Source organism: Trichoderma gamsii (genome assembly GCF_001481775.2).
Source record: "Trichoderma gamsii strain T6085 chromosome Unknown Scaffold_31.2, whole genome shotgun sequence".
NCBI lineage: Eukaryota > Fungi > Ascomycota > Sordariomycetes > Hypocreales > Hypocreaceae > Trichoderma > Trichoderma gamsii.
In genome coordinates, this window is record NW_020171368.1 from 305,229 (window position 1) to 327,296 (window position 22,068).

Here is a 22,068-nt window from a genome sequence, read left to right on the forward strand (position 1 = left end):
GAGCTGGTCAAAGCTCAATGCTGTGAATTAGACGCCGGGTCGTCCGAAGGGGTCCAGCTGGGAATGCGAGGGAAAGAAAACATAATTACAGGTATTTGATTTTGTTCTTATACGCAGTTTGTACAAGCAAATGCGGCGGCGTGTATGGAATTACTGCTAATTCCATGCCCCAGCGCTCCGGGGCTGAGCTGATTATTCGCTGCGCGCTCACGAGGCTGCGCCCATACGCAAAGCATTGCGTCACACGATCCACCGGCCCAAGAGCGAAAAAAAAGAAGCGCAGCTGGCACGATGTCACCGGTACCCGGCCAGGGAACGCAGCCTGGAGCTGCCGCCGGTACTTTAGCGCCCCCGCTGCCCAGATAGACGCTGCCACGGGGCCACCACGCAAAACCCTATCCGCCGCATCGATGCCTGCTTGTACTTCTCCGCGCCGGCGATCACGCGCGAGGAATGCGCCGCAGCTTGTACCCTGTACCCGCCCCGTCCCTTGGCCTGATATTCCACTTTTTTCCCTTTCCTCCTCTGCTCGTCCCAGCCTTCGCCCAACTTGGAACGCAAACTCTCTAGATCGAATCCTTTGTCTTCTCTTCTGTTTCTCGCGTGTTGTCGTACAAGCTGCGAATCATTGTTTCTTTTTTCATTCTTCCCTTATTGTTCTCATACAGGTGTTTTTACATTTTTTGAACCTCTACAGGCATTGTCTCCTTTGTTTCTCCCAAGTCTTTCCCCCTTTCCCTTGTGTATTTTATTTTGCGCACGCTGGCATCGGACGCTTCTCACCATCCAATCCATTCGATACATATCTTTCAGCCTTTAGCCCGTATTCCTCTAGGCCTCTTTTTGCTCTGGGCCCCTGCCAGAAGCCCGCCGCTGGTTGGGTCTTACGGCTGCGCTGCTCACAGGCATTCGCCGCTATAGCTTTAGTGCCCGCCACTGCCTGCGCTCAAAAACAAGCACGTCGCCGGTACTCGCTACAGACGCCTCGCAGCCCGTTCCAGGCCACCCTTCTGAGTCGCTCTCCCTCCAAGAGTGGCGACCCAAAACGCAAACTCTCTTCCATCAACCTTCAACTTTTTTTGTGCCCTCTGGTAGCGGCAGCTCCGGAACGGTCCGATACAGCATTCTTGTTTTGCTCTTGCTTCGAACGTGCGGGCGACGACACTCTTCGATTTTTGGCAACGAGCCCGGGATCTGCACCTTTGCGCCCAACGTTTCTGGCCCTCGACGCTGCAGATCGACCTTTGGAGCATCATCCCCGCAGCCTCCTCACCACCGCAAGTCAACGCTCACAGCGCTGCGACTGTCGCGGCGGAGACGCCGTGTCGTCCTTTGGACTCTTCGGAGTCTATCTTTGTTTTCGCTACGAGCGAATGCTAGATTGTGACTTCACTTGCCGCACCGACTCGACGGCTTGATTTGAAATACTCCGCCATCATGGCGTCGTCACCATCCTCCGCCTTGACGGGCGTCATCATCGGTCTGGTGTCCTCATTTGGCTCCATCGTCCTCATCTTCCTCATTGTATTCATCTTCTGGGCATCTGGATGCGCTGGCTCAGGCCGAATCATTCTCGACCGCATCGGCCGACCCGGTGAATATGACGATGAGCAGGCATTTGCAAGGGAAGAGGCTGAGGCCTTGGAGAATATGGACGACATGTCCAGGACCGAGTATCTGAGGGCTAAAGGTGTGCTACGCAGTCCATGCAGTATTACTGCAATATAGACCATATGCTGACCATTTGAAATCCAGCATTTGTTACTGCGAACCCTCCCGAATCCGCGCAAACAGACATCTCGCTCTCACAGTACCTTGCTATTCAAGAAAAGGGTGTCTCTGCCTGGGAATTTGAACCCGAACTGGAAATTGCGAATTGCTTCGTCGAGGCCCGAACCGAAATTGAATTCTTCGACTCCGAATGCACCGTCATGAGCAATTTGCCTGTGCCCAAGCAGAATGACGTCTACTACTGGGAAGCCAAGGTTTACGACAAGCCCGAAAACACACTGATTGCCATCGGTATGGCCACCAAGCCATACCCTCTCTTTAGATTACCAGGTATGTTTTCATTTCTATTTTGTATAATCTGCGCCTCGCGATCTGACAACGGTTGTAGGCTACCACAAGTATTCTGTCGCCTATCATTCAAACGGCTCGCGTCACTACAACCAGCCATTCAGCCGAACTCCATATGGTCCCCACATTGTCACCGGCGATGTTATTGGTGTCGGATACAGACCACGGACAGGCGTCATCTTCTTCACACGCAACGGGAAGAAGCTCGAAGAGGTTGTTCATGGCTTAAAGTCCCAAAACTTCTTCCCAGCCATCGGAGCAAACGGCCCCGCTTCAGTCCACGTCAATTTCGGTCAATCTGGTTTCGTCTTCATCGAGGCAAATGTCAAGAAATGGGGCCTGGCCCCTGTCACGGGCAGTTTGGCTCCTCCGCCTCCGTACGGTTCTGAGCAAGGCAGCATTCTCCTGGAAACTGGTACCAAAGACGGCTTTTCGTATTCACAAGGTCGCGCTCATCGACACTCCGTGAGCGGCACACCGTACAACGTCCGAGCTGCCGAAAATGACTTGAACCTGAACGTACAGCACGGTCGATCACGGAGCGGAAATTTCAGAGTTCTTCCTCCAACTAGCCCCGGTCCCGTCCGAAGTCCAACCGATATCTCCCTTGCCCAACTCGTACCATCGGATGAGCATGGTGAGCCTAGTAGCAGCAGCACGAATCTCGCCGATGAGCAACATTTGGATCAGAATCCCCTCCATCTCCATCTTGAAGACGCCACCAACCCGCCGCCCGATTACTCAAGTCCAAGGCTCCATCAGGGCCGTAATCGACAATACAGCAGCGACAGTGAAGAGGAGGAATACACCCCTCTCATCCATGTTATGAACCGCAGTAGAGGCGAATCATCCGCGACAATACGGCCTGCAGGACACGGCCAACCGGCTTTACCCGAGGATCCGGTTCCAAGCTACAGCGACGCGATACAACAGGGGGCGAGCCCACTACGCCGTGAAAGAAGCGACAGTTCTGAATCTGACGGCTCAAATCACAGCTCGAATAGCGGAACTTCATCAAGCTAAGATAGACTTGTTCAATTTTCAGCAAACGATTTCATGAAAACAGAGATACCAAAAGTTAAGATCTCGAAACCACCGCTACCCTCCGACCTAAATACCAATTCGACATCAGGGTGAGAGGTATACACGGAGCCACTAAGCATTGCTCTCATCCCAACATTCATACATACCACATACTCACACAATACCATCTTGCACATTTTTATATATCTTTCGCACGGGCGCCTTGGAGTTTGTATAGCATTGGGATTCACCGCCACGGCGGCAACACGTCGACCCAGTGGGTCTTTTTTTTTGTCTTTATATGTGGCACTGCCTCCTCTCCTCAGACCTTAGAATAGGCCTCTTATTCTTCTTTTCTGCCATGAATGGAAACATTTGCACGGAATACCTGGAGGGCCATGACACGATACCAACCTCTTTGAAGGCCTTGGCGAACTGCGACTACTTGGATTTTTTTCTTTTGTCTCTTCTGCAAACTCTGAGCGGGCTGAGCTTTTGGGGTAGCATGAGTTGTAGATAGCTGATTCAATAGTATAAGGGCTTCAATTTGGCAGTAACTTTTGGTCTCTTCGTGATTTTGCTCTCGATAACTGTGAGACCCCTAGCTAAATCTCACAGAGCTCAAGTATGTTTTGTTAGTAGCTGACTTACTAGTAGTCATCGACAAATTGTTTTTAGCACTGTGAATCGTACATGTTCAGATGGGTATAGTAGCCATGAATAAATCAAATGTCTTCAGCTAAATATCATTTTGCTAGCTAGAAGTATTAGAATATAATTTCACTGGCCAGACCCACTAGATCTCAGGTCTCAGTCCAGCTCAGATGCCACTGCGTCGCCCGCTTCGATACTTTCAGTCCGTAATGTAATCATGAGTTTCGTAACGCTAAACAAGTTTGTCCAAAGCCAAAGCCAAAGCCATTCTTTTAGGGAAGAGCTCAATATCCAGCAGCAGTAGCAGCAGTAGCCTCAGCTACATGATGCTGGATAACTTTTCCCTTCTTCTATCCCACCACTTCAAAGTCATATCCTAATTCCTCCACTATGGCGTCAAACTCAGCACTCTCCTCTTCCTCAGGCTTTTTTATCTCATCCTCAGGCCTCCTTTTTTCTGCCTCAGGCTCATCCATGCCTCCTAGAAAAGGTTCCGAATTTCCCTCCACAGCTCTCTCCACCATTTCGGGCCAGTAGTCGAATCCATCTCGAACTGTAAAGCCGCTCTTGTTGCCGAGGAACATTCGCCCTAGCTTTGCCCTCGTGCCCTCCACCTTCTCGAGCCGCACGAGCCTGTACCCTAGGAAGATGATGGTCTCTTCCTCGTAACACGCTGAGTATCCCTTTTCGCGATGGACCTGAAAGCGGCCGCCGGCACCGACGTTGAGATTGAAGCTAGGATCTACAGGGACCTTGACTTCTGCGCCAACACCCGATGTGCGGCCTGTGGAATCGCTGATTTCCATATTTGTGAGGGTAACGATGTCGGTGATGAAGTAGCCTTGCCCGTGATTATCCCGTAATAGGTCGAAGAGCTCCTCGAAATACTGTGTGTTCTTCAAGAGCTGCTTGAACTTCTCGCCCGGCGAATCCATATGCCACACCCGCGCCACAGTAGCCATCTTCTCGCTGGTGTCCTCCTTGGCCCGATCGACAAAGGCGTCGAGAATCTCATTGAGCTTCGCCGAGACGCCGGCGTCTTTGATTCGACGTGTCCAGAACTTGACGTCGCGGACTTGTACTGGCTTAGGGTCGAGGTTGGGGACTAGTTCTCGGGGCATTTTTGTGCCCTCGCGGTAGGGGATGTGGCGCTCGGTGGGGAGATCTGGGTATTTGACGACGCTGCCGATGAGCTTGTCGCGATACTCGCCGGCGTCGAGGCGTGGCTGGACGAGCCAGAGCGGCTTCGTCTCGTGGGCGTGAGGCATCGCGGGGGCGGCGAGGGGTTCACTGATATGTCGTGAAGGTGTGTCGATGGGCAGACGTTGAGTAAAGGGATGTGGATGGGGGTTTAGGACAGCGGCCGTTGGCATAGTAGGTATTATATGTGGAATTGAGAAAAAAGGAAGAAGAAAATTAGGAAGGAAACGGGTATAGGTCGAGAGGATAGTGGCAGTGAGACGATCGACTAAATGGATCTTCAGCTAGGTAGGTAGGTGTCAATGCTGGTTTGTTGCCGTAGCTGTTCTTGCAGGAAGGAGAAAATTTGAGCACCTTCAGAGAATTTACAGGGAAATATATACATCTCAATTAATGAATCAGCTATTTCTATTTCATTTAGCAGTCACCTAGGTGTGACCAAATCCTCGAGAGGCTTCGCCGACGACCATATACGGCCGATGACAGCCTTGTGTGGCATGTGACGATGCTGTTCCTGGCAGGGCAGAGAGGCCGCCACCAGCACCTGCTTAGCACCAAAGTCAGGGTTAGGCTGCGCCACAGCCGGCCGGTCGCCTGTGATTCAGCGTACCCTAGCTGCGCCACATAAACGAGCTTGCTGCGGGTTGGGCTATTGTAGAGGTCGGCCAATATGCGAAAGGTTTAGCGGTTATTCAAGGGATGTGCTTCACAGAACGTAAATTACATGAGTCACTAGTATTATATGAATAGGGTTGGTGTGGTAGAAAGTTGCGGAAAGGAACGGCATCTTTGCTAATGTTTACATCAGAGACGTTCAACTTACACCAGTTGAGATAGCAGAAAAGCCAAAGCCCTCAATCTATCGGTCCGCCATCAGCTGACTGTTCAATGCTGCGCAGCTAGGTATTCAGCAACAAAGAATACTACTTCACGTTGTGTGTTCATGGAAAAGTAGATGAATACAAGCGTTACATCCCGACATCTGGCGGAAAATCCAGTAATGTTGGGAGCTCTAGAACAAGTGGAGATCAATCTGGGCTGTTCCTGGCAACGTATCGCCACCTGAACTGTAAAAATTGTCGTTCAATGCAACAATGCCCGCCGCCTTCTCTTTCACCAACAAAATACAATTAAAGGCTCTTTCATTTCAAGAGTCACAGCCTTGATCACCGTTGTCATGGCCCAGACCTACCAGCCTGGCTTATGAGGCGTCCGTTGCCTTAGGTGCCTAGGCCTATTAGATAGCGTTGGCCACGGGATGGCTATAGCCGGCACCAAGTCTCGCGCCACCTGCGGAACAACAGTGTCAGCCCAGAATCAGCCCTACAAGTGAAAAGGCAGTGAACTGTCAAAGCTGTTGTTGTACCGGTATAACACACCATGTTGGCAGGAAAGGAAAGGGAACTGTAATTTAGGCGTTCTTTGTATAAATTGGCATTGCTCGCCGTATACTCCATGGCTTGCAACCACATGCTGACATTTCAGCCCGCTAGCACTTTTATGCCCAAAGCAGGGAAGTCGCCTTTGGACTTCCTGACACCTGCACCAGCCACATAGCCTCTCTCATTCTCTCCCACTCATCACTCATCCTTCATCCTTCGTTTCGCTCCCAAACTTGACGCTTTTATCTTTTAATCTCTGGGCAAGCAAGCTTCATGTTTGCGCATCATTTCTCATCGACTCTAGAATACCAAGCGGAGACAGCATTTGTCCATACCATACGACAGCCTTTGCATAGCCCCTGTGCGCATGTATCCGAGCCAAATGACGGGCCTATTCCAGCGCGTACGAGGGGCAGTAACGCGGCAAAGGAGCTCAGACTTGAGCGGTTTGAAGGTTGTGAAGGACCCCGAGGATGCAGATATAGAGTGAGTTTAACAGCTTTGGAGTCGTATTGTAATGATCCCCAGAACATTAAACTAACCCCTGGACAGCATTGTAGCGGTCCATGGACTTGGTGGGCAAGGCTTTAGATCATGGATTTCATTCGAGGGTGGCAAATCCAAGTTCTGGCTAGAAGACCTTCTTGCAGAAGATATTCCCAATGCGAGGATCATGACATATGGGTATGTTTCCGATGGGCCTAATTATCGATACCTAGTGCACAATGTGCTATATGGCAGAGCCTTGGATTTGGTCAAGGAGTTAGGGAGTCAACGAGACCGGGATGGAACGAGCAGGCGCCCTCTCTTCTTCATCGCGCATTCCCTAGGGGGGTGGATCGTCAAACGCGCACTCATCATCTCCAGCGAAGCCGTAGACGCAGAGATCAAGAACATCGAGCTGTCGACTTGTGGAGTGGCTTTTCTGGGAACGCTGTCTCCTGGTAGGCCTCAATCTCCAACGCCACTAGCGCATGTAATTCGAAGAACGACATCAGGACTCGATGAAATTCCAGATCGCAATGCTTCTCGGACGTCCTCCATGCAGCCCAAGGCTAGTGATTTTGAATGGCTGGAGAACCAAATGGAAGCCTTCAAGGCAATCACAGAAAACTTGCCGCAGATATCCTTTTACGAGACAAAACAAACGGCGGATGGATTTGTTGTCGAGCAACGGCATTCCATGTTTGGCTCCGACGGAGTACAGATTGGGTTATCCGCCACTCATTCGGGCTTGATTCAATTTCAAGGTCGTGACGCAAACTACAAGACATTCGTCAATAGATTTCGAGAACTAATTCATAAGGCTAAAGCCACTAATCTATTAGAGACGAAACGGAAGACATTTGACGTCGCTACAGGTAAGAAACGACCTTGAGGCCTACGTGGTAATATCACTGACTCGAATCTAGATCAACAACTAGGGTACCTGAAAGATAATTTTGATATTCCGTACAAGCTACCTGGTGAGTCTTGCACAATTATACGCAGAACAAGCCAGCTCGAGCTGCTCGAAGCCAGCTTCAAGCCACCCCACGATCCGCAAACTTTGCATATCAGCATTGCCGGTCTATGGGGAGACGCTGGCGCCGGTAAAACTACCTTGGCAAGAGACTACGCCGAAATAAACAGGGATAAGCTTTCCTTTATTTTCTGGATTTGGGCTGAGAGTTGGGAGACGGCTGTGACAAGTTATCTGGAGTTTGCCAACAATCTTGTTCAATACTACTCCAAGGACGTGTCCCGAATCCAAGTAGAAAACGATCTTGGACTCACTGGAGTTGAGGATATGCTCAAGGTAAAGAGCATCCAGGAGCTGGATGCGTCAAGAGTCAAGTCTGTGGTCCGAGCCGTTAAGGACTGGCTTATGAGGCCCGATAATGACAAATGGCTCCTCATCTTCGATAACGTGGAGCCGTCCTTTGATATATTCAACTTTATTCCTCTGACTCTCACTGGTAAGATCATCTTAACTGCGAGAGAGAGCAGTAGCTGTATTTGGGGGACAAAGCTACGTGTTGGGCCAATGCTGGATGGAGAAGCAGTAGAGCTCCTTCGTTCAGTAGTAGGAGATAACTCTCTACAGAATGACGGTGAAGGTATGAAAACATTCTTCAATACTTATTTAAGATCAGCACATAACTAACGACTGCGATTAGTGGAAGCGGCCTACAAGCTGGTGCGCCAGCTCAAATGTCATGCTCAGTCAGTAGCCCTTGCAGCCTCCACGATTAGCAAGAAAAGCCTTGTCGTGTCTCATTTTCAGAGCCAGCTCCAGTCCAATATGCCGCTCAGGCTATTAGGCTCGACTCTTGACCAGTCTTCCGTAACAAGGACAGTGCTTCGTGTTAGCGCAATGCTTTCATATACAGTTATCCCAGTGGCTCTCTTCAGTCCATCGAAAGAACCAAAGAATATCCCAACGCGATTTGCCGATGCTTTTGCGGAAATCAAAGGTTCGTTATCACGGCTATTATTATGGCAAAGTGGTACTAATTTTGATCTAGCATTCCAAGGTGCAAACAGGCTTGATGACGTCTTGCAGTACCTCTTTGATCAAAATTTTATACAGACTTCATCTAGTGAGTCACCGCCAGCATCAGCAACTTCATCGCCGAGCTCGCCTTCTGCGTCGCAAGATACAAACTCCTCTACAACGTCCTTTGAAACGTTCATACTTGACCCTGCAGCTCGCGAACACGTGCGTGCTACTCTCAAAGATGGTGAACAGAAAGAAAACGCATGGCTAGCTTGTAACATCTGTGTAGACGGAATTCGGGAACAAGAAACGACTTCTTCATACTTGCGGGAAATTCATGGCTTTGGAAGAATCATGGCTCCTCATGCGAAAGCTTGCTACGACGACTGGTCTAGAATCCTGGAGCATGACGAGGACGATGTTGCCTGGCATGTCTTGGGGAATGTCTGCATGACACAAGGTGCCCTGGAGCAAGCTATTGGATGCTTCGAGCTCTCTCTGCAGCAGAAATCGAACGTTGATGCCGGTGAGAGGATCCAGACCTCTCTATCACTTGCATCGCTGCTTCAGCAAACAGGGCAGCACGAAAAAAGCACAGAAGTCTTGAAGAATATTGACTTGGCATCCATTGACAAAGCGCTTGGATTTAGAGTTGCTCTGGCCAAAGTTTCGGCAGCGACTGCGCAGGGGGATTTCGATTATGCGGAAGACCAATATGGTGTTATTGAACATGCACAGGAAGAAGAGCTTGGGCCCACAGATGCGACAACTGTGAGCACTGTGCAAAAGCTCGCGTCTACATGGGAACAGCTGGGGAAGATGGAAGAAGCTCAGGCGCTCTACCGTCGTGTATACATCTCTTACCTGAGAATGTTTAACCAGAGCCACCCCCTGACGCTTGAAGCTCTCGATGACCTTGCGCACGTATCAAAGGCTAGCAACGCCATTGACGAGGCTGAGACACTTTACAAGAAATCACTAGAGATCAAAACCAGGGTGCTTGGAGCAGAACACCCCAACACTGCTGACGCTATGCAGAAGCTTGCCGTTATTGACGATATGCGGTGCCGTTATGAAGATGCCAAAGTCAAGTATCAAAAAGCCTTGGATATCATGGCTGCCTCGATAGGCAAAGCCCATCCGCTTTACACAACCACATTGGAGAATCTAGCATTAAGCAGTCGTCTACGTGCTAATGCATTGGGTGAGGAAGATGATACGAGATCAATACTCTCTGCAGAGAGTGGTACCGGCAGTCGTACTTTTCGTCACCGCGCCCGCCGTCGCCTCACAGCAAACTCAATGGCTACCATTACTCGAGAAAGCTATGCTGCAAATAAATCCAAAGAAGAGGCCGTGCTTCGCGATGCCTCTCGCCAGCGCGCTTTTGCCGAGGCAGAGAAACTCTATCTCGATGCTCTAGGCATCAAGAAATCTGCGGTTCTGCTGTACCGCGAGGAAGAGGTTGTTGAGACAGCGTCGAAGTTACGGGAGATGTATGAGAATGAAGCCTTCTATGAGGACTGTCGAGATGAAAAAGTTTTGGCCTTGATGAGCCTCTTGAGAGAGATGAAGAGGAGAGGGACATTGTAATGGTTTCTTTCTCTTACACCTTGACTTCCTGTGATGTTGCAGGCTATAACAATGGTTTCGTGGATTTGAGACAACAAGAGAAAACAGGCCGTGTGGCTCAATGGCAGAGCGTCTGACTACGATTAAGTATATCAGGAGGTTGCAGGTTCGACCCCTGTCTCGGTCAATCTTTTTAATCTTTTTTGGTGGCGTTTGCTTGGTTATGCGCTAATATCCACCAAGTCTCGTATGGTCTCTTTTTATGTTTTATCTTGCTTGTATGTTATCTTTTCTGTTTAAGGAGTTGAGCGAGGTGTTTGTTTCGTTATGTTTAGTTTCAGGTTGTCATTGTTAGGAGTGACTAGGGATGAATTTCCGGGTGGGCATATCTTATTTCTTTTGGGTTGGCGATTTGTTGTATTTTGGAGTTGAAATTCGTCATAGCTATAGTAAAAGACATCCTGGGTTATGTAGGACTTGAGACAAGAGGCTGTAGAAGGCCAACACAATGAAAAATGTTTGTATTTCAATGATGTAATAAACAAAAACACGTTTTGATCTCATAACAGAAAATACTTGGTATCATTTGTGTGGAGATACGTACGATACTTGCAACTAACTACAGTATACATTGTCGAACTCCAGCCATATCCAGCGCCAAGTCATATAATGCTATCGTCCCATCCAATATACCTTGATTCGAAGGCTGATCCCTCGTCCATCTGTAGTAAAAAGAGGCCCGTAAGTATACTCAGCCGTAGCCAACGGGTGAGGGAAACTCTCTATTCACTCTCTTTAATCCTTAAGGAAAAGATTTTAATAAAAGATGTCATAATCTTCCATATAAATATCTAGCTTGTCGCTTATACTCTCTTGCCCTCCTCTATTTCTGCTGCTGCTGCTGCTGCTCTTGCTGCGGCTGTTCCTCAGGAGGCGGCGGCGGCGGCGCGAAATACGCCTTTCCAGCATCCACAAGAACCTGCTGGTCAATACGGGCCTCGGTCTCACCGTACTCGACCCTCTTCCACGTCGTGATGCGCGCCTCCTCGGTGTCGACCTCGAACATGCGCAGGCGGCGGACGTAGCCGTCGTAGCCGGCGTAGCCACCGAAGCCGATGCCGCCGGAGTAGCACATCCACATCGCGGGGACACGGGGGACTTCGTCCTCGGGCTTCGTTTCGGACTGGAGGGGCAGTTTTTCTTCCCAGCCTGGGAGGAAGGATTTTGTTTCGTCGCCGTGGCGGGAGAGGGAGCAGTAGTCGTTGACGTGGTCACTTTTGAGGGATGATTAGTATATAGATGGAAATAAAGGGGAGGGGGGGCATCTTACTGTCCGGCGCTGACCATGACAACACCTTGCTCAACGAGGGCATCGTGGAATCCAGTGTTGTATACGGGGGCTGTGACGCCCTCTTTCCATTCTCCGACGCGGGGCTTATCCCAATCCGCGTATTCTATCAAGGGAATATGTATAAAGGCAATATCCATGTGTCGATGGGTGTATCCATCGTGGTTCTTCTTCAAGTTCGCATGGGTCTTTTTAAACCAGTCAATCTGATTGGGCTTGACCCAGTCATAGCCCGGATAATGACGTTCATCGGGGGAGTATGAATGCGTGTCGAGGAGGTAGATTGTCAAGGCAGAGTGGTCGTTGTGGCCACGAGCCAGGACTTCGATGTAGTAGTTGCCGACGCCGTCGACGTCTGCGGGGCCGGCTTGCGATAGAGAGTAGGGAAGGGTTTCCATGAGAGCCATTTGGGCTTCTCGCGACATGGACTTTTCGTCGTCGTGGTTGCCGAAGATGGCGGCATATGGTATTTTGCGCTCGATGAGGAGAGAAGCGTACTTGTATATAGCCTATCATTTGATTTCATCCAAGGTCAGTTCATGCATGCTCCGATTCCAACTGAAGAGAAAAAGGGGTGTATCATCATACCGAAGGGGCATCGGGGGCCGAATCGCCGTTAACCTGATCGCCGCTCAAGATGACCAAGTCGGGCTTCTCCTCATCCAGCATCTTGGTGAGGAAATCAAGCGTCCTGGGATCGGCCTCGCATTTGCCTCCCTTGTAGCCGTCGGGAACAGCCTCTCGGCACTCGCCCACGCCGGTGCTGAGGTGCAAGTCTCCCACTTGCATAATCTTAAGCCGTCCGTTGTCGGGGATCCTAGGCTGCGGCTTCTTCAGCTCGTGATGCGCGCCTCTCTTGACAGTCAAGTGGGCGCTGAGGAAATTCGAGCCGGTATCGAGATGTAGAGGTCTGCCGACAATGCCCCAGCCGTCGCGAGCCTCGGTTGCGTCATCGCCAAAGACGACGTCCACGTCCGTCACGGCAGCATCAGAGTCGCTTGATTTCTTATTTCTGGACCGCTTCAGCCAGATGCCGCCAGGTCTCGGCTCCCAGTGCTCGCCCTCGCCCGTCGAGACGTCTCCGGGATTCAGCGATCCCACCGAGACGCCGACAACAACCTCGTCTTCGTCGGTCAGGTTCTCTTCGTGCTTGCGGCGCACGTGGAGGTATGCGCTGGACGTCCAGGCCTTGCCCAGGTAGAGCTCTTTTTCGATGCGATGCCATTCGTTCGGGTTCAGCTCGCAGGAGGAGAAGGGCTTGAGGGAGGAGCAGGTCGTGATGGTGATGTCGGTGACCACGAGGCCGGGATGGTGGGTTGGCATGTAGTTGTGGAGGGCATTAGGCAGGACCCTGTAGTTTCGGTCGAGGAAGAATATGAGGATAGTGGTGAGGAACGCTACGGCGCCCAGCTGGGTGAGCGTGCGAACCTATGAGTCGAAGCGACAAGTCAGTGATCAAGAATTTGGAGTTGCGGCAAACAGGGTGGCGGCCAACGTACAATGCGTCGCGTCATCGTGAAGGGCGCCAGAAAGGGAATGTAAGCTGAGTATCAAACACGAGGATCGGTTCTCAGTGATGCGCCGTGCAGCAAAGTCCGCTCAGTGTCGCGTTGTTCGCATCTTCAGAAGAAAAATCGCATGGCGGATGATGTAGACAAGCGAAGATGTGTGTAGATGCGTATCCTATAACAATGCCCGCCACCAGATAAACAGGCCTCGGCTTCTGGCTGCTGACCGCCAGCAACTAGCGGCAATTCGCGCTCCTATAGAGATCCTCTAGATGAGGTTATTGGAGGCCAAAGTTTCGGAGAGCTTCACGTTGAGTCGAGTCTCGAAGATGCGTTGATGCGTTTTGCATGTGTCAACTTTTGCTGTGTCGCACTGGATAAGGCCACCGATATATCGATCCAAGGGGTCAATGCCGGGATCAGCGAGATGAGCTGCCGCGATTGGTCCAAATGCCGCTCCTAGTGCAGCGAAGCCAAGTCTTGGCTCTAAAGATTCCATGGCTCCAGTGGGGTAGGTTGTTGAGCTGTAGCGAGCTCTGGGGCCTGTAGCAGTCGCTAATGCCATAGGATCATGCATTTAGATTATTGCAGATTCATTTCATAATGAACAAGTCACCATCGTAAGGCATCATAAGTATACCAAATCTTATAACGGCTTGTCAAATACCCAAGCTATTATAAAGAATGAGCCTTTAGCAACATCAACGCTAATGTGATCCTAGTGGAGCACCACAGCTGCATCGACTCTTACAGATAGACGAGCTCTACCCATGTCGTTGATGCAGAGCTTACCAGTCATCTAATCATGGGCATCTTCCTATTACATATCATCTTCTCCCATGTTAGCCCTTGCTCAAAAAGCACATCTCTTTTACTAAAAGGTAAATATTTAGGGTTGCATAGCTCGAGCTCCATTTTCGTATTCAGTAGGAGGCAGACTAATACAGATTTTAGTTACGGATCTTTGCATGAAGCGAGAATTTGTAGAAGTTTGCTGTGAGTCTGTGTACTATCCTCTGGCATTTTCTTCTATACATCACATAATTCTGTAGTCCAATTCATTATATCGCAACGCCATCAAGGCCGTGCAGCCTATCAAGTAGAGGGCACTGCCACGATACACTGAGCTTTCTCTAGTATCTTAACCTTCTCCCCGTGAGCCTTGGTGTGTTTAATTAGAGCTCCAAAGACTGGGAACGCAAAATCTCCCGCCGTATCCGGAATATGAGGGATTTCTCCAATTGCTTCATATCGATCTTCCAACCCCTTCAGCTGGCATTCTGGAGAAACGTAGCATTCAAAAGGCTCTAGTGAGTTGCGCATTAGAAGTCGGAGAGCCCGAGCCTCTCTGCAAAGCTCTCGATAACCATTTCTCAGCTTCTCAAGCTGTTGTGGCGTCGCTTTCTGAGAGAGCAAACATTTAAAGTAATTAAACATTGCGTCCCCATATATGACACCAACGTCACCTCCCCCTAGGCCAGCAGACTCAATACATTTGAATGTAGATAATCTCCAGCTGACCAACATGTCGTCATTAACTTTTTTTTCTATTAGCTTAAACTGCAAATCGGGTGCTTAAACGACATTTTCAAGGTTTTCTTACCAGCGCAATCGCTAATCACTCGCTCAAAGAAGCCTAAAGGTGGACCTAAAGTTGTAAAGGGGTTGCCAAGTTGTGCTAAATATGGGCTCGCTTTCTCGTCGTTGATGTCAAAAAGCAGTTTATCCAGAATGTTGTTATGCAACAACTGGAACAGAAGACTCCGCAAGATAGCCAGCCGGCCTGACTTTGATGATACGCGCCATAAAGCTGCGATGTATATGTGCTCAAACCATGTTCCATCCAATGTAATAGTTTGGAACTCTTCTATATTATAGGCTTTGCTTGAAGCAATTCTCTGTATGCGCTGACGTAGCTGCGTAAACCTCTCGCACACGTCTCTATCGCTAACGATTTGGTTATGGTTATTTTCAATGAGGAAATCCCGCATGCTTCGTTCTTTGTCTTGCAATCTTGAGACTTCAGATTGAGAAGCCTGCAGTTCGGCTTGACAATGGTGTACCGAGTCGTTGAGTTGACGCACCTCACTGTGGGCTCGGTGTAGTTGGCCATTGGCTTGTAGCAGCTCACTTTTGGCTTGTTGTAGCTCGTCATGAGTTTTCTGTAGTGAATGAGCTAAGCGACTATAGTCGGCAGTGAGCTGATTGAGCTCCCTATTAGTCCTCGGAATAGTCCATGTTGGTAATATAGTATGTATCAAGCCTCTCATCGTGCCAGCAGCTTCTCTCTCTGTATTTTTTGCTCTCGCAGGTTGACGTAGAACTTGAAACGCTTTGGAGGCTGATGAATGCTCTCCGTCCGGGGCTACAATTTGATTGGCGCTTTGGGCTGGATCAAAGGAATTGACGCTGTTTGATTCGTGATAGCCGGAATTGCAAGCAGTATTTACTGATGACCTCCAACACGCCAGAAAGCAGTCGCATATCCCAAACATTAGATACGCATTATTATGAAGCTCGTGGCGAGGGATAAAAAGAATCGTGAGTTATATGGAGATGTTATTCATAATACAGTTGAATAGGTTCAAGAAGACAACAGAAGTTGGTTCAATAAAAGCTGTATTGTTCAATGACTGGATGGATATGGACATCCAAAAGTAATAAGGTTCAGCCAGCTTGGCCTTCAAAGTCATAGCCAGATTGTTTACCGTGGTTTAACACGACTTGTGCTTCTTACTGATAGAATTCTAGAAACATATAGAGCGTTGGTGACGTGATAATAACTTGTTAATTTGTAGCTTGGCTTCGATTTTGGGCGCCAAATTTGTGCCACTGGATCATAGCATACCAGTCAATTGTCGCCTACTCGGTAGGTATGCGAATAACTGTATCGTAATTAAATTAGCTTCGATCTCAAACCTTGGTATTATGGACATTGACGAAATCTCCAGATTGAATCGCAGTCTATACCTACTTCCGGCATAGATTAAAAGCACAATTATTGATATGTAGAGACTAGGCAGTATGCAAACTTCCCATTCCGGCGTGTCGCTATTGATATGAGTGAGCTCAACAAATAACTCCCTATGAGGAGAAAAGACGCATCGTTCCAGCTGAGAACGCCATCCTGTATCTCAATTGTCATTCTGAAGTCAAGATTGATGCATTCATCAATTAGTTCCTCGCTGTATCGAGCAATTTAGATTATCCACGGAGCTTTTTGCATTGGATCATTGAGTTGAATCGTGGTTCTTGAGAGTTAAATTTTATTCAATTTCCAAGGAATCATCAAGGGTTTATATGACTAGAGCTTTAGAGCTGGCTTCCGTATAGTTGGCTTCCTCATTGCGTCGTTGTGTGCGGCGAAGAGTTTTATCTTCAGCAGGGAGCTTTATCTTGAACCTTATTGTTAAGCGATCTAGACGATCTGACTTTGTTTGGCCTTGATGGCTAACCTGGCTGAACCTTATTACTTTTGGATGTCCTCGCCAGCCCATTTTTTCACCGACCTTTGCAGGTTTTTGAACCTATATAACTGCGATGTATACAAAATCTCTGTTTCCGAATTAGTGTTTGGCCTACGTGAATATGCATAGATATATAGTAGTTTCATACCTAACACAGTCGACATCGCGAACCTAGTTCTGTGATCAACACCATATTCATTATACAAGTATCTGACGGTCACTTTCTTCTTCATTCCAGTATACTTGAAAAAGACAAATCCATCCAGCATGGACGATAGGCTCATTATTGCTGTGGATTTTGGCACCACTTACTCTGGGATTGCTTATTGTTTTGCTGATCAGCGTAACAGTTCTCCCATTCCCATCGATAACTGGCCTGGTAAGCTGATTTCTGTCTCTGCCATTGTTAAGATCAAAATCTCACAAACTTAATCTCAGGAGCCAATGGCATTGATGTGCCAAAAATCCCCACTGTCATTTGCTACGACAAACGAAATTCTAACAAGTTTGCCTGGGGAGGGAGCGTAGAGCCCCAGGCTGACAGCATATCTGGATTCAAATTGTTACTTGACCCATCGCAACTAAGGCCAGATTACGTTCCCGGAATTCACGTTGCGCAAGAACTTCAACAGCTACCAAAAACGCCTATTCAGATTACTGCTGATTTCATTGGCGCCATACATAGCCATGCAATTGAAGAGATTGCCAAAAAGTTTCCCAAGGACTATGTCCAGTTGTGCCGCAAGGAATATTTGTTTTCTGGTATGTTGCTGACAGCGACCGGAGTACATGAGTATGTCTTCTAACAATGTTCATAGTACCGGCTGTATGGTCTGATGCTGCTAAACACGCTACATTAAAGGTAAGCTCTGGGTAATTGACACCATAGTAAGATTAAAGGCTTATACTTATGTTTTACTTTTTGTCTACAGGCCGCTGAGATGGCGGGACTTAGCCCTGTCCGACTGATCAAAGAACCCGAAGCTGCGGCATTATGGACAACTAAGAAGCTTGATGTTGCTCTCAACTCTGGTGACGTCTTTGTTGTATGCGATGCCGGTGGTGGTACAGTTGATTTGGTATCGTATGAAGTCGAGACCACCAGTCCCAAGCTGCAAGTCAAAGAAGTGGTTCCTGGCACAGGTTAGGCAATTATCTACCGAGCTGCGCTTTACGAGGTTGCAATACCAAGCTAATGTTTTCAACGCACTATCATAGGCGGAATGGCCGGATCTCTCAATCTGAACAAGCGTTTTGAAAGCGCTGTCAGGAAGCTTGTTGGCGACAAGCAGTGGAGCATGTTACACTCCAGCAAAGGCTTCCAGCTTGCATTGTCACTCTTTGAGAAGGAGATTAAGAAGGCATTCAAAGGGGATTCCGATGACGACTGCTTCGACGACGAGGAATTCTACGTTAATTTCTACCCGGCAAGACTGGCGGATGACCCTGACCGCGGCCTGGAGTCAAATACGTGGACAATGGTCAAGTACGTGGACAACTACGTGAACGAAATAATTTCATCGAACGACTAGGTAGTCATGCTCACATTTTGTCAGGGACGACTTGATGGATATATTCAATCCAGTTATTGATGACATTCTTAAACTAGTCGACGAACAGGTCAAGAATGTTGAGATCAAGATGGGAGGACAAGGGCCAAAGGTATAGTTCACATTTGTTATTGATCATGGGGTTTCAGAGCCAAAACTAACTACTTACAGTATATCTTCTTGGTTGGCGGCTTTGGTAGCAATCAATATCTGATGAAACGAATCATGAACAAATATCCAGATATTGAGATTTTACAGCCGCCTGATGCCTGGGCTGCAATTGCCAAGTAAGTCATCCCATATCTTAAGAGTAAGAGACTTTCTAATTGTCAAACTAAGGGGTGCCGCGCTCTCTGGAATGTCAACCGAGGTAACAAGAACAACTGTTACAAGTATTTCAGCTACTCGCCATTATGGTACCGAAGTTTTTGGCCGCTATGATGTGATTCAAGACCATGGAAGGCCCTTCCACGTGGCTCTTGATGACGATCTTGTAACTGAAAAGGTCAGTACCTCTGTAACTACCTACCTTCTTAGGTAGGTAGGTAGGCATATACTTGACCCGACTAATCAAAACGCAGATGAAATGGTATATACATAGAGGAGACGACCTTTCGAAAAATACTCGTATTCCATTTACGTTACAAGGTCACTATACTCAACATCAATATGATACAGAAGATCTTTGGTTACACAGCCAGCTGTTTGAATCTCAAGAAGAGTATGTATAAGCAAGCTTTTGGACGCTCATTTCCCTTGATGATAGAGTTATTGACTGGAATCAGAATTGCGCCTCGATATCCCTCAGAAGAAGAGATGGTCTGTATCAATTGCAAATTGATCTGCAATCTCTCCAAGGTGCCAAAACACCTATTTAAGAAATGCATTAGTGAGTGATGAGCACACTTATGTATCGAATGTTACCTAGCTAATCATGGTCGCATCGAAAGACAAACGTCAACAAACATAGTAAGCCCAATCTCCCCCCCTTTTTTTTTCCATTTCATGCTTCAGTAACGGTATTGACATATCGTGTAGCTATGCACTTACGTTGAAGTTAGTTATGACACTTGAAGGCCCGCTCATGAGATTTTCTCTGGAAGTTGATGGAGTTTTGTATGATTCGGTTGAAGCCAAGTATAGCCCATGTGTCCAAGGGTATGTACCTAACGATGAAAAACCGCTATTTGGCGCTCGGTTTCTAGACATGTAAAGAACTTATATCTGCCTCTGCAGATTAGACATAATTCGTAATGTTTTTGAGTGGAGTTTTATATGAAACGGAGGACTGCTAGCAGTAGTTGTGATGACTAGATCTGCTCTGTTGACGTGTCTTACGTGATGCTTCGTCTCATTGACGTTAGTGGAAATTGTGCCGTGGCCCTGCACTGACATGGAATTGTTTGGTCGAAAAATTGGCATCGTGAAGCTGTTTCAGGATTTATATAGAGAAATCACTTGATAAAATCTAGACATTTTTGACCCTCTCTCACACCATTCTTTGAAAAATTCCTTGTATTACCGGGTAGGTGGAGGCGAAAACAGACCAGCTTGGTACGTGTAAATCCAAACACAAGCTTGTAGTAACGATGAGCTGCACCTCCATCTCGAATGCCTTTTTATCGAGATAATGACGAGCTCTTAGCACCATAATATTGAATGCAATGTAAGCAATTGAGTAAAAAACATACGAGCTGCTGTTCTTATGACAAGCTTCATTGTGGTGATATAGAGTCAGCGGAGAGCTTCCAGAGCTCAGTGCTCTCCAAGGCTTACTTGGCCCGTGCGCTGCAGCTCAACGGGCTGGTGCATCTCATAATAGCGGCCCGGATCGCCGCCGCCGTGCACCGCGTCTGTCTCCCAGGCTGTCTCTCGTTTTCTTTGACCATTTCGTCACTTCCATTCATCCAACGCCCACTTCCTCTTCTTCTTCTTCTTCTTCTTCTTCTTCTTCGCTTCTCGCGCACTCGCAGCTTTTCCATTCACCATCAATTGCATGCGCCCGTAACGACCGCGTGGTGCCTCCCCTATTTATTCACCCTTTTTTTCTTCCAATACCGCTACCACATATTTTACTGCTACTCCAGCCGCTGCCTACCTAGGTACCTTGTAGCGCTGCTTCTTCTTCCGCTCCCTTGAGCCCAAATTTAATTTCGTCACCGCCAACTGCGCGCCATTCTTTTCATCCCGACCCAATTTTCCATCATCGTCTTTTTTTTCCCTCTTTTCAAATCCAACAAGATGTCCGACTATGCATCCCTCAAAGTGCCGGAGCTGAAGAAGCTCCTGGCTGAGAAGAAGCTGTCGCAGACCGGCAACAAGGCCGATCTGATTGCGCGCCTGCAAGAGGCCGACAAGAAGGACGCCACCGCGTCGGGGGAAGACAGCAAGCCTGGTATGTATAGCGACTGCACATTTCTATTTTCTTGTTATACATGATCGACAATTGAGTCTGATTGGCAAACGCCTTTTGTCGCGCTTGGCATGTTTTCAATGGGAAAAGCGACGCTAACGTTGGAACCTGCGCAGCCGAGAACAAAGAAGACGAAATCAACTACAGCGATGACGAAGCGACTGGCGCGGCCGCCTCAAAACCTGAACAGGCAAAGGCAGCAGAGCAACCCGTAGAGACGCCCGCCGAAGCGCCCGCCGCCGCCGCCGCCGAAACCGCAGAAGAACAGGAGGACGCAGTGAAGCCTGCTGAAGAAGAAAAGCCCGCTGCCGAGGAAGAGGCCAAGGAGCCCGCCCCGTCCTTCGCCATGGGTCTCTCGTCCTCCACCGCCGACGAAGAGCTCAAGAAGCGCGCCGAACGAGCCAAGCGCTTCGGCACTGAGCTCGACGACGAGACGACGAAACTGGCCGAGCGAGCCAAACGCTTTGGCATCAATGATAAGGAATTGGCCAGCGGATTGGACGCAGCTCTGCCCGAGCGATCGCTGAAGCGTGGCCGCGGCCGCAACGAGGGCGATGGCAACAGGCCCGGCAAGAAGCGCAGCCAGGACCGTAAGGGACCTTCTGGCAACGAGAGGCGCAGCGGCCGCAACAACAACAAGACTCAGGGTGGCAATGCCTCGGGCAAGCCCAAGTTCGGCAGCATCATAGAAGATCCTTCTGAGCGAGCCAAGGCCGAGAAGCGAGCTGCCCGATTTGCTGCGGCGTAAGTGGCTCAGTTCACAGGTAGCTACTGGCGCTTGAAGAATGTTGATTTAGCTGGACTGAAGCTCAAGAAAGCTGAAGGAGTAAGGAAAAAAAATCTTGAAGATCTAGGGTCTATAATGAGTACGTCTGGAAGGGAACGGAAAGTGGGATAGGATGAAATGGCATGTGTATCATACGAAAGCGCTTTTTTCTAATAAGAGGCAAAAAACGGCGTTTTCTGGGTTTTGAGACGATTGCTGCAATTTGCCTTGGTGCCGCTACTGTCTGTTACGGCTCTGTGAAGATGCAAATTGGCTGCCCATACCAGCTCTGAGACTGCGTTTGAACAAGTTGGCTCATGTTACTATGAACCTCGTAAAAGGAAATGATGTCGGCCCCGATGCCAATATACACGAAGAAACGAGCCTACGGCAGTACTAATGCTAAAGAGGTTAATAAGCTTCAGGGTCTGAGCAAAGCTCATCTGCCAGCTTCTCATGTAGATGAACTGCTCTAAATATCCATCAATCAGGTAATTACCCTCTCATTAGCAAAGAACATTTCCTTTTAATCTACCGGACAAGAAGGTAGGTACTTTTGTAAAATAAAAAAAGGTCCATAATAGGCCCTTCTCATCACGCTTCGGCTTGCCCTCTCAACCAACAGCA

At 48.6% G+C, this 22,068-nt stretch overlaps 6 protein-coding genes across 6 annotated transcripts; 4 read left to right on the forward strand and 2 right to left on the reverse strand.

The window, feature by feature from the left end:
* Positions 1-1,437: 1,437 nt before the first annotated feature.
* TGAM01_v207984 (protein ssh-4) lies at positions 1,438-3,102 on the forward strand (the record flags this gene model as incomplete). Its single annotated transcript, XM_018805714.1, has 3 exons — positions 1,438-1,690; positions 1,756-2,061; positions 2,120-3,102. 3 exons carry the CDS (start codon positions 1,438-1,440, stop codon positions 3,100-3,102), a joined length of 1,542 nt encoding a protein of 513 aa, XP_018661137.1.
* A 1,004-nt stretch (positions 3,103-4,106) lies between these two features.
* On the reverse strand, positions 4,107-5,129 carry TGAM01_v207985 (hypothetical protein; the record flags this gene model as incomplete). Its single annotated transcript, XM_018805715.1, has 1 exon — positions 4,107-5,129. The coding sequence occupies one exon, from the start codon at positions 5,127-5,129 to the stop codon at positions 4,107-4,109; it is 1,023 nt and encodes a 340-aa protein (XP_018661138.1).
* A 1,576-nt stretch (positions 5,130-6,705) lies between these two features.
* TGAM01_v207986 (hypothetical protein) lies at positions 6,706-10,410 on the forward strand (the record flags this gene model as incomplete). Its single annotated transcript, XM_024550221.1, has 5 exons — positions 6,706-6,824; positions 6,891-7,699; positions 7,751-8,437; positions 8,498-8,794; positions 8,846-10,410. 5 exons carry the CDS (start codon positions 6,706-6,708, stop codon positions 10,408-10,410), a joined length of 3,477 nt encoding a protein of 1,158 aa, XP_024405052.1.
* Positions 10,411-11,272: 862 nt separating this feature from the next.
* On the reverse strand, positions 11,273-13,251 carry TGAM01_v207987 (hypothetical protein; the record flags this gene model as incomplete). Its single annotated transcript, XM_018805717.1, has 4 exons — positions 11,273-11,663; positions 11,720-12,246; positions 12,326-13,165; positions 13,237-13,251. The coding sequence occupies 4 exons, from the start codon at positions 13,249-13,251 to the stop codon at positions 11,273-11,275; spliced, it is 1,773 nt and encodes a 590-aa protein (XP_018661140.1).
* A 3,728-nt stretch (positions 13,252-16,979) lies between these two features.
* On the forward strand, positions 16,980-18,847 carry TGAM01_v207988 (hypothetical protein; the record flags this gene model as incomplete). Its single annotated transcript, XM_018805719.1, has 9 exons — positions 16,980-17,091; positions 17,151-17,474; positions 17,531-17,574; positions 17,645-17,855; positions 17,931-18,198; positions 18,269-18,374; positions 18,434-18,549; positions 18,602-18,799; positions 18,844-18,847. 9 exons carry the CDS (start codon positions 16,980-16,982, stop codon positions 18,845-18,847), a joined length of 1,383 nt encoding a protein of 460 aa, XP_018661142.1.
* A 1,656-nt stretch (positions 18,848-20,503) lies between these two features.
* Positions 20,504-21,423, forward strand: TGAM01_v207989 (hypothetical protein; the record flags this gene model as incomplete). Its single annotated transcript, XM_018805720.2, has 2 exons — positions 20,504-20,657; positions 20,792-21,423. 2 exons carry the CDS (start codon positions 20,504-20,506, stop codon positions 21,421-21,423), a joined length of 786 nt encoding a protein of 261 aa, XP_018661143.2.
* Positions 21,424-22,068: the final 645 nt, after the last annotated feature.